The sequence below is a fragment of the Heliangelus exortis genome, chromosome 8 (assembly GCF_036169615.1).
Source record: "Heliangelus exortis chromosome 8, bHelExo1.hap1, whole genome shotgun sequence".
NCBI classification, from domain to species: Eukaryota; Metazoa; Chordata; class Aves; order Apodiformes; family Trochilidae; genus Heliangelus; species Heliangelus exortis.
The window spans coordinates 12444359-12461757 of record NC_092429.1 but is presented as its reverse complement, the minus strand read 5'-3'; the positions used below and the strand labels follow the sequence as shown (position 1 = coordinate 12461757).

At 38.2% G+C, this 17399-nt stretch overlaps 1 protein-coding gene across 1 annotated transcript in view; it reads left to right on the top strand.

The window, feature by feature from the left end:
- Positions 1–17399, top strand: part of LOC139798769 (vitellogenin-1-like) — a 64980-nt gene that overhangs the window by 24220 nt on the left and 23361 nt on the right. The window contains exons 4-15 of the mRNA XM_071749804.1: positions 897–1145; positions 3184–3345; positions 4026–4177; positions 6810–6960; positions 7060–7217; positions 7318–7483; positions 8506–8628; positions 10185–10403; positions 12501–12718; positions 12803–12900; positions 17021–17145; positions 17224–17325. Coding sequence (XP_071605905.1) covers positions 897–1145; positions 3184–3345; positions 4026–4177; positions 6810–6960; positions 7060–7217; positions 7318–7483; positions 8506–8628; positions 10185–10403; positions 12501–12718; positions 12803–12900; positions 17021–17145; positions 17224–17325 — 1923 coding nt within the window. The remainder of the gene's footprint in view (positions 1–896; positions 1146–3183; positions 3346–4025; positions 4178–6809; positions 6961–7059; positions 7218–7317; positions 7484–8505; positions 8629–10184; positions 10404–12500; positions 12719–12802; positions 12901–17020; positions 17146–17223; positions 17326–17399) is intronic.

The following is a 17399-nucleotide window of genomic DNA, read 5'->3' as shown; positions in this document are numbered from 1 at the left end:
CCAACAACAATAATAAAAATAAATATGAAAGTGCAGTCTCCAGCAATCTGCTGCATGAGGATTTAGCTTGTGTAGCTTTTTTGAGACATTAATCCACATCTCACATCACTTCACCAGCCTGAGGTGTCAGAGAAAAGTCTCTTTAAATTGTCCAAATACATAGAAGGGAAGGGTCCTCTGAGAAACTAATCTAAACATGCCCCATTCCCATGGTGTAGAAGTCGCTCGAGGTCTATGCATAGTTTAACACAATATTTTACTTGCTTGGATGTGCCCCAGGTTGAGGCTGGAGTGTGAGGCACAGAGAGGGATTGGGGGTACATCAGCTCTGCAGCAAAATGTGTAGGATTATTTTTGTAATCTGCTCTCCACTGCTCAGACTAATTATGACTATCTGGCTGGCCCAGCAGCCATGTTGTTATTAGTTTCTGACTGCTGTCTCTGCTCTGTGACCCCAGAGAGGGAGGTGACAGAGTTCACAACAGGAGTTAATGATGCTTCATGCAACATTAGCTTTCTCCTGCAATTTCCTTCAGATCTTCTGTACTACTTTTGGGTTGCAACCTGCTTCATGCAGCTCTTCTCTGGCTCATTTCTTCATACAAGTCAACCTTTGGCAATATCTATGAAACAGAACAGAGTGCAGTGACTGTGGAAATATCACAGGCATTTACATTACTCCCTTACCCTTTATGCGTGGAAATGTGTATAGCAATACTAGCTGTGGTAAATGGCATTTTTTTTCCCTTCAAAGAGGCTTTGCATTATTTAAAAGTGGTGTGTTGTTGGTTTGGTTTTTTTTCTTTTATGAGTAAAGCTTTAGATGCTTTTTTAGATGTGCATTGAAAAAAAACGGAAAAAATTAAAGAGGAATTATATGCCCCCTTTTTTTCTAGATTCACTCAATCGAAGCAGCAGAGTACAATGGTGTCTGGCCTACAAGCTCATTCGCTCGATCACTCAAACTAACCCAGGTACTAACGGGGCAACTCAGTAACCCCATCAAGTTTGAGTACAGCAATGGCCATGTTGGAAACCTTATGGCTCCTGATTCTGTCTCGGATGATGGTCTGAACATCTACAGAGGGGTACTGAATGTGCTGGAGCTGAGTATCAAGATGCAGCATTCGTACAGTTTACAGGAGGTGAGCTTTTTGTTTTGGCCAGGGTGGTTGCTTCTCTTCAGATCCTTCTACTGAATTTTCTGAATTCGTCTTTGACATAGACCTCACTAACAAAAAACACATAGGCTTGGGAAATCATGACTGATTTGTTCTCATGGGACAACATTTGATGGAGATGAACCTAAAAAGGACAACAGAATAGCAGATTTTTAATCTGGCTGATCAAATTATTTTTAAAAATTTCATTTGCTGCATTAAAACCTTAGAAAATCTGACTTGTGAAAGTAAACTCCTATGAAAGCTGAAGGCTACATAGAATTTGAATACTCCATTAAAACAAGCTTAAATATACCGCATGAGATTAAAGATAATGTATGAGTAATTTGACTTTTTTACCAACTGTATATACTTTAACCTCTTCTAGTTCCCCTTGTAGGAGGAAAAGACTATATGTGCCATGACATCACTATAACAGCTTTGACAGTTGCAGTTGATGTTCTATTGGAATTTCCACTGTTTCTCAAGTTTTAACATTTTAGTAAATGTAAATCATATGATATTACTATTCACCACAGAAACTGCAATGTGGTTAGTTTTTTGCAAAACTCTATTTACATTGATTAGACTACATTCAATTCAGAGCTCAGCAAACCCCTTGAAATTATTATATTTTCATGTTATTTTTATTGAAAATGCAGACTGGAGAAACTTTAATTTTAAAAAAAATTATTTTTATGTAAGTAGAGTTGTTTCTGGGAAGGGAACTACAGGATTTACTATTTTCACACTGCTTGTCGCACATGAAAACCCAGGAGGTGGTTTTGCATATTCTGCAGCACTGTTTTCCCATATCTAGATTTACATTTTCATTATCTTTAATTCAGTTACCAATATGTCCTACTCTCATTGCTGAGCAATATATGGGACTTCACATTGTAGAATCATTTCCAAGTTTTCTTTCCTTTTCTTGGGCAGTAACTGCTTAATGAACATTGGCACCCTTGCGTGACAATCTCTCTCTAAAGGAAGATAAGCATTATTAGTCCCAAAATCTGAGCTGCAGAGAGGCTTAAAGGACTAACCTGGGAAAGTCTACATCACATCCCACAGGGTGTAGGGCTGGGGTATCTGGGCTAGCCATGAGCTAAAGTCAAGCTAGGCAGGAGATACTTTATCACTCTGAGCCCCATGGGCTGGCCCTTCCCTTTTAAAGTCTAGATCCTTACTGGAGCCACAGTGTGTTCAGTAATAGTGTTAAACTGGAGATGAATTGGGTATGTACTGCTTCCCAACCACCACCTGGCCATTTTCATGGTCTGTCATAGCCCAGAGCTGCTCTCTGGAGTGACTGTGCTATCAGTAACAATAAAAAGATCATGAAAATAACCCTTCCTCCTAAAGTGCAATCAAATATTTTCCTCTCCAAAATTTCATCTCTGACTGAGGAGGTTTAAGAGCTCTTATAAATATATATGCTCGAAATATTATTGAAGATTTGAGGTAAAACTGCACACCCAAGAAAACCTAAATCAAAACTCTGCTATCTTAAAATTCTTTTTAACTATTGTTGCTCATATTGTGACAGATCTTTCAATATTGCAAGGCCTGTTCCAAAGGCATTTATAAGCTGTCTATAAAAGCAAATTTTAGGGCAGAATTTCATCTCCAACCTTAAAATACTTTGCTGGTTTTATTCTAACTGATCAAATTATTTTGGTGCTTTTTATTAATATTCTCTAGATGGCATTTCATAATCGACAGCTCTGTCTAGAAATTGTTATCTTTTCTGGGGCTCCAAATCTTGTCTCACTGAAACTCTTGAATTTTAGTTCTCTTGGTGAAACTCTGATTTGACTTACAGAAAGCATGTTAAAAAAGAGATGAAAGTAACGATCATCCTGGTTTTGCTTTTGGAGAGTTACCACAACTAAAACAAAAAAAAATATTAATTTCTGCTAACAATTTTGAAAACACAGAATTAAACAGGAAAGCCTATGTGGTGAATTCAAGAAACTTTGGTAGGAATGAACTTCTCTCATCACATTATAATTTTTTCCAGGCTGGGATTGGAGGTATTTGCAACACAACCTACGCAATCCAGGAAAACAAGAGAGCAAACTTAGTCTATGTGACAAAATCCAAGGACCTTAACAGCTGTGAAGAGAAAGTTCAAATGGTCACAGGCTCAGCATATACTCATCCATGCCAGACCTGCCAACAGGTAAATTAGAGTATTTTATATCCATATGTGGGGAGCCATTTGGCATCCATGTTACCTCTTGCTTTGTTATGCTTAAAATGAGAAAAGAGTCAAAATCTTCCACATCTACTTATCAGCATTTTCTTTCTGTATGAAAATCAGATCCACAGAGGTCTGTGCTGCAAACTGCCATCTACTGCAGACACATTTCAACCAAGCTGAACTAGCTGGCTTGGAAACCATTAATTATCAAAAGGAGTTAATTCACATGCTCTGTTGAGTAAAACAGGTAGTCATGATGCCCAGTGTCTGCTCTGCAAGATAGGTACTACAGCCTCTTATTCTAATCTTGTCTCTGAAAAAAGAAATCGTGTGGTTTACACTGGTTTTCTCCTCAGAAAATGTGTCTTCCTCTCAAGGGAATAACCAATTACTTACTTTAGGAAAGGGAAAAACGAGCTAACACTTGTTGGCAGTAAAAGTAGCAGAGCCAGGCAGCAAGCCTGTCATTTCCTATGGAAGTGTGCACACAGAATTCACATAAAATGCTCCTATGGGCAGCAAGCAAAACAGCCCTGGAAAATAAGTGGGTTGAAGTGGGTGATGTAATAACTACTACTCACAGAATTTAGAAGTTCAATGATTTTCCGTATTTTTTCTTGTTTCTTTGTTGGGTTTTTTTCTATATGTATATTATAAAGAGGAACAAGAATTCCCGGGCAACTGCTACTTACAATTACAAAATTAAATACACACGGAATGAAGCTGTAATTACACAAGCTGATGTTGAGGAAATCCACCAGTTTGCACCCTTCAATGAGATAACAGGAGGAAATGCTATAGTAGAAGCAAGGTACTGTACATATGCCTTTAATTCAGCACCTAACTTAGCATCTCAGTAATCTGGTCAAACTCTGTAACTGAAACAAATCCTTTACTCCCACAGCCTATTGTTTGCCGGTATTTAATTACGTAAAATCCCAAACAGTACATAAAAACTACCTTTGCTGTTAGTTGTAAATCTGAAATGTGCACATCACTATCCAAATTTTGTTAGCTAAACTTGGCAGGGTTTGACTATTTTATTTCTCAGGGATATTTGATTTATGTCATAAAAGCCAAAACAAATGTAATTCCGTCTGAAAAATTGTGAACTAATATATTTGCAGTAAAATCCTTTGAAAGACAGTTATTCACTGAAAGAGAGTTCCCTGGAAAATAATAATACAGTCAGAGGCCCTGGAGACTAGTTCATAAGAAACCTAGATAAGACTTTACATTCGGATATACTTCCTAAGTACAGTGGGCTGCTTGCAAATCTCCCATCAAAACACTTTGTCAATAGGAAATTGGGTTTTATTGCAACAACACTGCACATAAAGCATGTAAAATGTATTTGCTTCTCTACACCAAATTTTCCATATTGTTAAAACAAGCTTGGGGCAAGATGAGAATTATGGTTGTCTAAGAAATTAAGCCCCTGCTCATTTTTAGCTCAAGGCCTCAAACTTCCAGTGTTCAAAAATTTTTTTCATCTCCTTCAAAATCACCTATTGAAAAATGTTTGCTTACTTGCTTTAGTGATGGACTCTGTAGTCAGGGGTGTCCTACTGAAGAGGGAGGTTTTTACATAAAGGGCACTGTACAGAGGAGATTCCTCCATCCCATTCCAGCTGTTGTAATCTTTTATTGCTCCATTAGCTTTTGCAAGAATCTGTTGGTATATTATACACTTTTGGAAACTGCAACATCAGAAAGTTCATGTCAATAAATCACCAACTGACTTCATGACTTCATTAATATGATGAACATATTCACTTTGGCTAACTGAAAAAAAAAGAAAAGAAAAGAAAAAAGAAACCAGAAAGGTAAAGGTGAAAGTAGTTTCACTGTCTTATGCAATCAAAGTGAAGGTAGATACAGCTGCAGTGCCTATCAAATTATGGGTTGTTGTGAGTGAGCATTGGTCTGGAGGCGATGGTCTGGCTGATTTAAACTCTATTTCTGCATGGCACTTAGACTGTCTTCCTTACTGTTGTCCCTCAGGTATGGAGCTGCCAGAAAAGGTGGTTTCCTTCCCTTTTCCTCATTTTCTCTACATCTTTTTCATTACTTAACAGGTGGGGCCAAATAGCTGGAAAGATGTGGCTAGGTCACCCAAGTCTTCAGAGGTTATTTTCACAATGGATTTTCTCTTCAGGAAAAAAAAAAAAAAATTAAAAAATTTGGAGCTGAGCTTTCAGGCCTGTTCAGTATAACCCCTTGTATCATCTTTCAAGCCAAGAGAGGTTTACTATTGTTTCACTGATTTAATCCTATCTTTAGTATTCATTTGCTTTTCTTTTCAGAATATCTTTTTCCACCTATTCTAGGCAGATATATCTCTTCCCAGTACAACGAATATGAAGACATAATGGATTCATCATGTGCTGGGTGGGGGAGTTAAATCTGCCCAAGTGTACCTGATGCTATACTTTCTGACCCAAATGCCCTTTCAATAAATCGTATAAAATTTCAAGAGAGAAAAAAATCTCTGCTGATTATGTAGTGATTTCTATTCAAATTCCAGTGGCTTGTCTGCAAAGCAGTTATATGCTATTTTCTGCAGTGATTCTCTGCAATCCATATGGAAAGAATGGATAGAAATGATACAGAAGATCATCATAGAGATTCCAAAATAAACATGCCAATTTTCTATGGAGATTTTGAGATACTGCATAGTACAACAATATTGCATTTGGAATGCTTTCAGTTGTTCAGCACAAATGCCTAACTTTAGTATAGTGTCCTAAATGACCTATTTTAAACATAAGTGGTGGGATAGGATGCATCCCTTCAGCTGAAAATGTACTAAAGATAGAAGATTTTTGCAAACAAAATCTCTCATTGGAATATTCTTAATAACAAAGAATGAAGGGTTGGTGCTTCTTGAAAAGTTTCCAATAACTTAAGCACTCTTCCAAAAACTAATTCTGAATTTATCTGGCCCTTTTTGTTTGGGAAATCTAATTTGAAACTTTATGAGAATCTTTTATCTTTTGCAGTCCCCAGGACAATCAGCTTGCCAGGTGAAATGGAGAGAGAAGTGTAAAGTAAATGCAAATAAAAATCTTGTAGTATTTCTTATTGTATGTAAAGATTTTCAGTTCCTTTTGAAGCTTCCAGGGGGCAAACACATATTAGAGCTTTTATGAACTTCTTAAAAGGTTTACATTAAGTGATAATTTCTAAAAAAGTCTATTTTTCTCTATTCCTGAATTTACTCCTTAGGGCACAACACACAGCTCCTGTAATATTCAGGCCACAGCTTTTCACTACTCACTTCCTCTTTTATTCTCAAGCCATGTTATTCCCAAAGGGAGGCAAATGCTGGCTCTCATCTGGGCCCTGATGTGTAAGCATACACATTCTGAGGACACAGTTTTTCAGTGCTTTTTTGTACCCTGCATCTTGTGAGGTCGTATCTCTGGGTTTCTTCATTCCAGGCAGAAACTTACTTTGACTGATGTGCAGAAGCATCTGACAGAGGTCCCACCAAAAGAATTCCAAAACCGTGGGACACTTAAATACCAGTTTGGCAGTGAATTGCTTCAACTTCCCGTACACTTATTCAGAATAGAAGACGTGGAAAGCCAGGTAAAGTTCTGCCACTGGTCAGACTCTTTGTTGGAGGCTGGAATCCATGCATGTGGAGACCAATGCATGTAAGCTTCGTGCATTTTAACCTTCCTGCAGATAGAGGAAAGCCTGCAAGACCTGGTGGAGACTACATCTGAAAAGCTTCCAAGCGATGCACCAGCAAAAGCCCTCAAGCTTCTACACCTCTTCCGTGCAGCAAATGAGGAGAACTATGAGACAGTGTGGAAGCAGTTCTCCAGCCGGCCTGTGTACAGGTACAAGGGATAAAAGTGGTGATTCTGCTGCTGACAGACTCTCTTGGAGACAATCTTAATGTGCCGCTCTGGAAAACCGTCCTTGCCTTTCCCATTACAGACGCTACATTTTGGATATAATTCCTGCAGTTGCCAGTCACCGTGCACTCAGGTTCTTGAGGAAAAAAATGGAAAAGCAAGAGGTCACCAACTGGGAAGCGGCTCAGACAGTGCTTGTGGCTCTGCACACGAGCACACCAACTCGAGACGTGATGGAGGAAGCAACGGTAGGGTTCGAATTGCTCATTACTCTATTATTAACATCTGTATTATTTATTCCTTTGACAAGATTGTGAAGGTTTTGAAAATACAGAACTTTTATATCCTCTCATAAGGTTGTAAGGAGTTTATTTCCTGTCTGTCTTAAGGGAAGGAGAATGCAAATCAGAAGCACAAAGCTGAATCCAGAATGAAACAGGAAAGAAAAAGATGCCTCGGTGACAGGGGTTATTGCAGCAAACAGTGGTTTCCAGTTTCCCTTTGTCCAAATGTACATTAGAGTTACATCAGATTAGATCTCTGAGTGTGTACAAAGACTAAGGAGTAAGAAACACATATTTGTTATATCCTGTATTCGTCCTGATTGACCTAGAAGGATGGATATAAATCAGAGATCTTTTGAAAACCGGGGAAATATGCCAACGTGGAGGCCATGCAGGAGACACTGTAATGATTTCCTACTCTCAGGTCCAGGAACTTATCTCTGTCTGACCTAGCTGGAGACCACGTATCTCAGATTAGAGTTTTGCCCTGTGTGAAAGCTGTGACTGCCCAGCTGTAGCTGTGCAGTAATGCTCTGCTTCCCACTTAAGGAAGAAGCAGTGGGCTGGTGCCTTCTGTCAGCTCCAACATTTATATGAAATATTCCTGTCTGCCTGAGGTCCATTCACAATGTATATCAAGTTATTTGTACCTATAGCTGAAGCAATTATAGAACAATGATGTATGTTTCTTGAATGAAGTGTGTTTTCCATTCCAGCACTGGGTGATTTCCTCCCTTTGGATTACAGCCTGTGCCAAATTTAAATCTGAAACACTAGAAAAGCAACAGATCTGCCTTCCAGATGTTCCTTGGAATTACTTTATGCTTGCATTTTAAAATACAGTAATATCCACTGATTAACTATAAATCCATTAATACAGATATAGCGAAAGTGTGGGTTTTGCCTTGCATTTGGCAGAAATATGTATTTTTTTAATATTGCTGCTTTTCATTAACAGTGGTAACAAACAACTGCTTTCTCCCCAGCTCATCGTGAAAAAACATTGCCCACGTTCAAGTACTGTACTTGGAAAGTTTTGTCACCTCAGCTATGCATCACTGTGCCACAAACAATGCTCTTCATCAGACTCCTGCTCAGAATGTCTCCAGGTAACCACATTGTTTGTCATTTAGAAGAAAAATTAAGCCTTGACTTCTTTCTTCATTATTCAGAAACCTGTATTTCACTTCACTACAGTGTTTCCTTTGGGGAAAAGAACCCCAGTTGGTTAAATGCTGCTTTTTTATCTTTCGATTAGCACACAAAAGAGAGTGAGAGGAAGAAGCGTATAATTCATAGCACTTTCTATCTGAGTATCTCTGAGTGCTTTATTGCCAATTATTAATGAAGTCCCGTGGCACTGCTGTGAAACACTTTAAATTTAGGTACTTACATATACTTATAAATAAATTAAATGACACAAAAGCCCAGGATTTTGTCCAGTCAGGTAGCCCAGCCATTTCTCAGCCAGAAGCAGAGCCCAGTGATCCACAGACTATAAGCTTTAATAATAGTAATACCCTTCCTGTCTGGCATTGCTTTTAATCAGTGGGCCTTAAAACACTTTAAATAGGCAGTAAATAGCATTTCCCCATTATAGAGGTGCATGTCATGATTTACAGAGGTCAGCCAACCAGCCAGTGATAGACAGTGAAGGAGAAATAGGTGTTTTCAGTCTTCAACACTGGTCATTCCACCATACCCAGTAAGAGCACAGTGTTTAATACATTATGTGTTTGCCATTATTTTTTTTTCCTGTAGTACACAGGCATGACTGATATTCCTATGTCCATCTCCTGTATTTCAGCTGCCACCAATGCCCTTGAGCTAATTAAATCGAAGCCCAGGGGCAGGGAATGGAAATTCTTTCCCAAAGCAAATGATTGTATAGGCTTGTTCAATGCATTTCTAATGTCCATTCACTTAATTAGCAATATCAAATGGACTTTCCTCTCCATCAATGACTTCCAAATGTGATATTTTTAAAGCATGGGAACTGCATTGAAATTTTTTTGTACTGGCTCAGTATTTCTTCTTTACAGCCATTTTTTAGCATTGAAAACAGCTTTCTATGGGGACTTTGTTCTTTTTCCCATATTCAGCATTTAGACAACTATTTCTAATTTTGCCACTTAACTCTATGATCTAGTTATTTACAACAAAGGCTGTAAATTGACCTGGTGATGTTAATCCATGATAAAAAGTTCCTGTCACAGCTGAATTTAATGGCATCACCACTAGCCATATCTTCAGGAATCTTATTTAAGGGTCTGAAGAATTTAACTGCATCTGCACTTTTGCACCTGTCTTCAACCATTAGACAGAGATATTCAAGTAGCATTATTGCAGGGTTCCCAGCTCACCCTGAAAGGCAGTGGGAACTAGCTCCTAGCTATTAATTTTTCCTGTAAAAATCTTGCTTGGTAGCTTTAAGGCATAGTGATGAAGTAGCTGTTCATTGCAGCTTTCTTGGCTATGCTTGTTCTATGAATAAAATGTCTTATTCATGAGGACAAAAAGAATTTGAAAATATTTAAAATAAGTGAATTGAATAAACTGAAGTTATCGAAGTCAAACCTCAGAATAAGGGACAGGATGTAGATAAGAGCTGGAATTGAACTCAAACAGAAGATTTGTTTTCTTTTTCTTTTTTTTTTCTTTTCAGCTACTTCATGGCTTTGCAGGAGAAGCATTGAGCAAGTCTAACATAGAAGAAATTACCCTGGCTTTGAAATCCCTTGGGAATGTAGGACATCCAGCCAGCATCAAGCACATCAAGAAATTTTTGCCAGGATATGCAGCCAGTGCCTCAGATCTTCCTCTCAAGGTCCATGCAACTGCTGTGATGGCCCTGAAAAACATAGGCATAAAAGACCCCAAAATGGTAAGGAACCAAAGATGCCTCCTTTGCACATATGATAACCCAACACAAGGCTGCTAATTGATGATGGGAGATAAGGCAAATCACAACTTTGTTTTCAAATATAGGTGTAATATGTATGGGTTTTTAATACTTAACCATTCTTTAGTTGGTGTGTCTTACTCCTTTTGACATTAACATCTAGTATTTCAGACTGCAACAAAAATCCCATTAAAAGGATACATTCATTACTCTGTTGCTGAAGACAAATCAGTATTTCCATTCCAAACATTTATTTTCCAAGGACAAAAGACAGAAAGCTAAATTATTGACCAGAATGCGTTTAGTGCCTCTTCACCTTCAGTATGTGAGAGAACCACAAAACAAGGTTTTCAGAGAATTGACATTTAATACTGTGTGTCACATCTAATTGTAATTCAAGACCAGATCTTATTGTAAATAGATACTAGAGGTTTGCATCCTAATTAGAAATTTACAGACAGTGTGTGAGTTTAAGTCATAAACAGCACATTTAATAAATGTGACTTTGTCCCTGAATAAGATAATGATTAGATATCACATGCAATGATTACACAGGCATACTCTCATCCACCACAGACATCACTTTACAATCTCTTTCACCTTAAAGCAACTTGCTTCTAAAAGGCAATTTTACATTTTCAAGATTTTTTACTTGATATGGAATTTTTTTTTTGTTTTATATAAGACTGTTCATAATATAAAAAGTAAAATAAAAGCTTTCATTAGCTATTCAACTAATCTGTATCTCTTTTTCCATTATACTCATTTTTTTGTATATGACTCCCAGTTTGAGTGCACATATTGATCCACAGACAATAGTGTGCCAGCGTATGCTTTTAAGCAAAAGAATAAAGAAACAATTTACTGGAGTGCAGGAGCTAGAAGGGGAAAAGCAGAGGGGGAGGAGAGAACAGCATGAGTAGGAGTTAGGGTATTAACTGGGGAAGAAAAAAGCCAGTTTGGTGTTTGACAATGCTGTGTCTGTTTGCCTCTGTCATGGCTTTACTCATGTGACCCAGGCCACCTCTATTCTCTGCATTTTCTTTAGAGAAAATTGATCTGGAGCAAGGTAATGCCTGTGGCTGATTTTTTCATTGTTCAAGAACCAGTTTAATGCCTGGTCTGCAGCTAGCTACATAGCCATATTTTCATTAAACAGACTCAATATATGGTCTGTGGGGTTTTTGTTTGTTTGGGTTTTTTTGTATAATTTGAAAAGGTAGTTACACTTGTAAAGAGGCTACTGTATCTTTTACCACTTTTATTTTTTAATACCACTTTTACCTTGGTATTTAATAACCAACATATGCAAATTAATAAAAACTCTCAAAGTATTTCTAAATTTAGTTGGAATTTCTTGATCAGACTTGTGGCCAGAGCCCATCGGGATGTGCTGCCCAGGCAGGACAGGGAGAGCCTGCCAGGATGGGGTTACACCACCCACATCCATTCTGAAGTAGAGGTGAAAGGCTTCAGCCCAGTTTGTGGAAACTGGAAAGGTTCCAGTACAAATCTTGTCTTAATACCAAATATTGCTGGGGTTAAACACATTGGTCACAAGTAGTGCTGTGGAAATTACGTCTGTTGCATAAGCTTTCAGTTTGAAGCTGCCTACATGAGAGATTTCTGGTAGTAAACTGGCTTTCATTCTAGCAGAAAGTTCTCCAGGAGGTCAAATTACTAGAAATAAGGCATGGGTTTATGGATAGGAACTAAGAATCACTGAAACCATTTCTAAGGTATGTGATGGATCCATCCAACCTCTTTCACCTAGAGTGGTTATGCTACAGATTCTACTACTACTATATTCTATTACTATATTCTACTATAGATCAAAAAGTGATAATATTTTTGATGCAGAAGTTAGTTCCTTGGATCTGAGTGTTTTGGAAGTCAAACTATGTTACCATAATGCCCTTTTCAGTCCTCAGACTATGAAACCAAGAATACTGGTACCATAACAGTTAAATAATACAAATTTTACTGCATTAGTGACAAAGAGAGAATTCACTGTTGATGACTGTTTTCTAGGAAATTGTTCAAACATACTGTAAATTTGAATTTATCTGTTGTTTTCAGGTCCAGGCTATTACCCTTGAGATTTTCCTGAATCACAAACTTCATCCTCAGATCCGAATGTTAGCTGCAGTGGTTTTACTTGAAACCAAGCCAGGTCTTCCAATACTGATGACATTAGCTGATGCTGTGCTGAAGGAACCTAGCATGCAAGTGGCAAGTTTCATCTACTCACACCTGAGGGCCCTGGGTAGAAGCACAGCTCCAGACCTCCAAGTGATGTAAGGAAAATCTGGATCCCTTCCCGAGATGAATAACTTCTGCAAACTAACTGAGGTGTTAATGTGCTCACTGAATTTTTTCAGGGCTTCTGCCTGCAGAATGGCTGTCAGATTATTAAGTCCCAAGTTCGACAGATCCGGCTATCAGTTCAGCAAGGTTTTCCGCTTTAGTATGTTTAAAGGTAAGATTCAGAAGATTTTGTAGAGAATTATATACACATCAATGTGCCAAAAAATGGTACAGTGTGAGAACCCAATTCTCCCAGCCAGCTGTTTAACAGCATGTTTTTCCTCCATATTTTTCTACGTTCAGTGAAAAAAAAAATATGTAAAAATCTCAGGCTTTCCATTTGGAGTGCATTTAGGTCCCTGTGTGTTTTGCATTGTACACTGCCAGCATGCAATTACCGGAGGGCTTGTGAGGCTCTAACCCTCCATTTTCATTAGCTGGTAAGGCACATGCTCCTATATCAAATACTGTAGTCTCAGTGGTGCTTAAGAATTTCACACCATTGTTCAGCACCAAACAAACAGAAGGGACCTAAATTACTGCTGAAGTGGATTAATTTCTACCGGTGCTGAACACCTACAACTCTTGCTGAATTCAAATGTGATGCTAAATACTCTTCACCCCAAGAGTAGTGCCCAGTGTAACAGCAAACTCTGAAAACATTCAAATGTGACAATTCATTGCATCCAGTAACAGCTAAATCAGGCTTACTGTTTAAAGATTTTTCTTGCACTTTCCTACTGGGATTCTTTAGTGGAATTAGCAGATCTATGCGTAGGATCTGGAGGCTGACCAGTTACATCAAAGGGAGTTGCATATAAAAATACAGTCAGAGCATGGAGGATCAGACTGAAAGATAGCTCTTGCTGGGCTAAATTGTAGCTATTTCCATGTTCCATGGATGTCATTTTTCTCAGTAGAAATGTTTCAAGCAACTTTCCTATGTAAATGACCATGACAGCTTCACCGTTTTGGCATTTGTATCTGGCAGACTAGGGAGATTATATCTACAAACACTGTCTCCTTTCACATGCTGTTTTTCTAGGAGGATTTGGATGGTTTTAGCACTTTTGTTATTCATTGGTACATGTAAAAATTCTTTTCAAAGCATAAATAGAAAAAGAGACTCTGGAACATCTGAAATCCACAGTGCTAAGTGTACAAGTATTTCTGCCTTCTTTTTGGATGGAGGTAGTAGTTTGAAGAATTTATGTAAATCTTGCTGTTTCCCTGTTCATTGTTTTTACTCAACCATTTAATCAGGTCTATAATGAACATAAATGTAATACATACCACAACAACCACAGTAATGTACAATACACATACTTGCTGCCTCAGAGATGGACATAGAGAGTGCCCAAAATACAGTGGCTAATAGGCACTGTGAACTTTTGTACCATTCAAAATGCATTCAGGGAGAGAGACATTTTCTTGTAATATGCAGATATGTGCTTCTAGTTTTAGGAAATTGTTTTCTCTTCTTATTTTTGCCTTTAAAATGGAGCTATCTCAATTTTTGTGAGACAGAAGGGTGCAGTACATCATGACAGTAGCTGGGAGAGAGCTATGTGAAAGGGATTACTTTGTTCTGGCTGTAGCCTGGAAATGTAGCTCATCAGTGAATTACTGTTACTTCTTGGTGAAGACCAGCATCAGAAATTTGTTTAGAATGCATAATATTTAGACTTCTCACCCAGAAGAATAAGGAACAAGATTCTTTTCTCACACATGCTAATCTTAGACTTGGATAACTCAGTTAGCTAAATGAAGTCAGTCCTCAGTTATAGTGGTGTGGGAAGAGGATCCATCCCCCAGCTTTCTGATTTGATTTGTCACCACTGGCCACAGGTGAAATGTGTTTCAGTGAGTCCATGCTGGAGGAGTTTCCATAGTGACGGCTGTAATGCAGTACCTATTCCTTGCTAAAAAACAAAAATGTGCCCTCAGCATCATGGATCTTTGTGGTGCTAGATACTGAATTTTTAATGTCAGGCAATAAAGTCAGCTGATGCTATCTCTAATCTGGAATCTGTCACATCTGGCCACCACAAGCAGTCCTTCATGCTCTACACACTGCTACTGAAATCAAAGGGATGACCCACGTTCTGCTCATTGCGAGGACTGACAGAATCTGACTTACCATGCACAGAGTCATATAATTAAATAAGTGTACTAATGTTCACAGGTACCAATGACTGCTTTCTTTGATCACTGATTTTTCATTCCCTTTACTTTGGAGCAAGATATTTAGTCAGATATATGCAGCTGCCATCACACTCCACAGTGAAGTGGCTATAGTGCATCATCTGATTATGTCAGTAGGATTTTTCATTGGTAAATATTTTCTTAGAGCATTAATGCTATGTAATTCTTGAGGTATGGAAAATATCTCTGCTCTTCAAGTCAATGAATTCTGTATAATCATTTAATCATTTATGAGCAACACTTCTTATTAAGGATCATGAAGTGCCATGGATTTTTAACTAATGATTTACATGGGTTAAAACAAACAAAAAAAGAGACCCTTAAAAAATTCACTAAAAGTACCATACTTCATTTCAGTGTCCACTGTTCTGGCAAAGCTCATTCAGAGAAAAACTAGTCTTCATATTTCCAAGTCTCAAGTCTACCTTATTAGTAATGTCCCAGAGTGGTATCACTTTGCTTTTTATTTTCAATATCATCAACATTATAATGTGAGCTTCTGTCATGTCTCCTTGCTATCTGCTGAAGATTCTCAATTGATTCCTTTGCCATCAATGGAGTGGCATTCATACCTGTATTTTGATTCTAGGAGTTGTTACTGAACAACTTCTGTGATGTGTAGATGGTGCCCAGCATTTTGGGTAGCACAGAATCTTGGTACAGCAAAACAGTGAAGGTGATGTAGTGAAATGCTAGTTCATACAGACTTAGTAGACCAAGAGGATTCTTTTTCCAGCAAACTGTTCCTGAAATACATGAAATTGGAATATATCCAGGGAAATTAGAAATCAAAATTAGTCACAGCAATCTGATAGAATATAAGAGGCTGGTGTTGGTCTCTTCTCCCAAGTAACTAGCAAGAGGACAAGAGGAAATGGATTTCAGTTGTGCCAGGGGAAGTTTAGGTTAGCTATTAGGAAAAATTTCTCTTTCCTAAGAAGTGGTGAGGCATTGGAATAAACTGTCCACCAGGGAGGTGGTGCAGTCACCGTCCCTGGAGGTGCTCAAGAAGCACTTAGATGTGGCACGTCAGGATATGGTTTAGTGGTTGTGGTAGCTGGATTATAGTTGGAATCAATGATCATGAAGGTCTTCTCCAACTTTAATGATTCTATGATTCTAACTTTGTGTGAGGAGTACACAAGGGTAAAGGACCATCCCCTGTCCGCATACACAAGTTTTGTAGAGAATGAGAAAATGTTGACCCATAAGTGAGTTGTTACACGAGGATAGCAGAAATTTAACATAGGAACTCCTAAAATACTTCCCCATCCTCCAACTAGCATAGGAAGGAAAGAGAGAGGAAGTCTAGAAGAAAGGAAGCTTGACAGAAATGCCTACATATTATGTCAACCTTGTTGCTCTTGAAACCTAAGAAAACTTAGAAAAGCCTTGGGATTACTTTAACTCAGAAAACAGGACTATATAGACTTGTGCCAAGAGTGGAAAGAATACACAATTTTTCTCTGGAAAGATTATCTGCATGGAAGAACATTATAGGTGATAAATCTAAAGTAGAGAAACTAAATAGACAAAAAATATGTTTGCTTGAAGCTCACTCAGTAGTTAAGAATTACTTAACAATTAGTGCATTTCATGTAAGGAGTTACAGCATTTAGAATTAAATGCATTAAATAGCTTCTGGGTCATTTGAGAGAAAAAATCTATACCTCACCATCTGTCCTTATAGGACATCTATATCACTTTCCCTAAACTATTAGCAAAGGATGGCAAATCTGTTTTCATTTCTGATCCCCTTTGTCAACTTGTCCTAAATGATGTCTCATAAAAGCAGTTCATAAACTGACTTTACAGAATTTGCCTGGATGTAAATTACAGAAGCAATTGGAAAAACAGCATAACCACCATGCAATGAGCAGGGGGCTTGTAATTTTGCTCATTAATAGCTCAAAAATGCAAAATATCCTGTTCATGACTGTTTTATAACATCAGTTTTATAGCTGGGTTTTCTGGCCTTTGTCTTGTCATGTTGTATCTGTTGAATTGCACAATTAGTAAGCTGACAATCTGCACACTGTGGCTTTAAATACTAACTGTGCTGTGTTTTACTGCCTGTTTATTTTCAGAGGTCCTTATGAGTGGACTGGCAGCTAAATATTTGGTACTGAATAACGCAGGCAGCTTAATTCCGACGATGGCAATGTCCCAGCTGCAGGCACATTTCCTTGGAAGAGTGGCTAATCCCTTGGAGGTAATTGGGTCTACCTGCAGTTTGCCCTCTCATCCTTTCTTATGACCATTGTCCAACTGGCATTTACACTTCCCACAGGTGGGAATAACAATTGAAGGACTGCAGGAGATTTTTGCTAAGGGTTACTCTCCTGACAGGGACTGGGAGACTGACTTTGACTTCAAGGAAATCCTGAAAAAGGTAAATTCTTGGGGAAAAGAATATTCCTATGGTATTGCTTTCCCAAATGTTAGGAAGAATAAGACTTTCTTCCT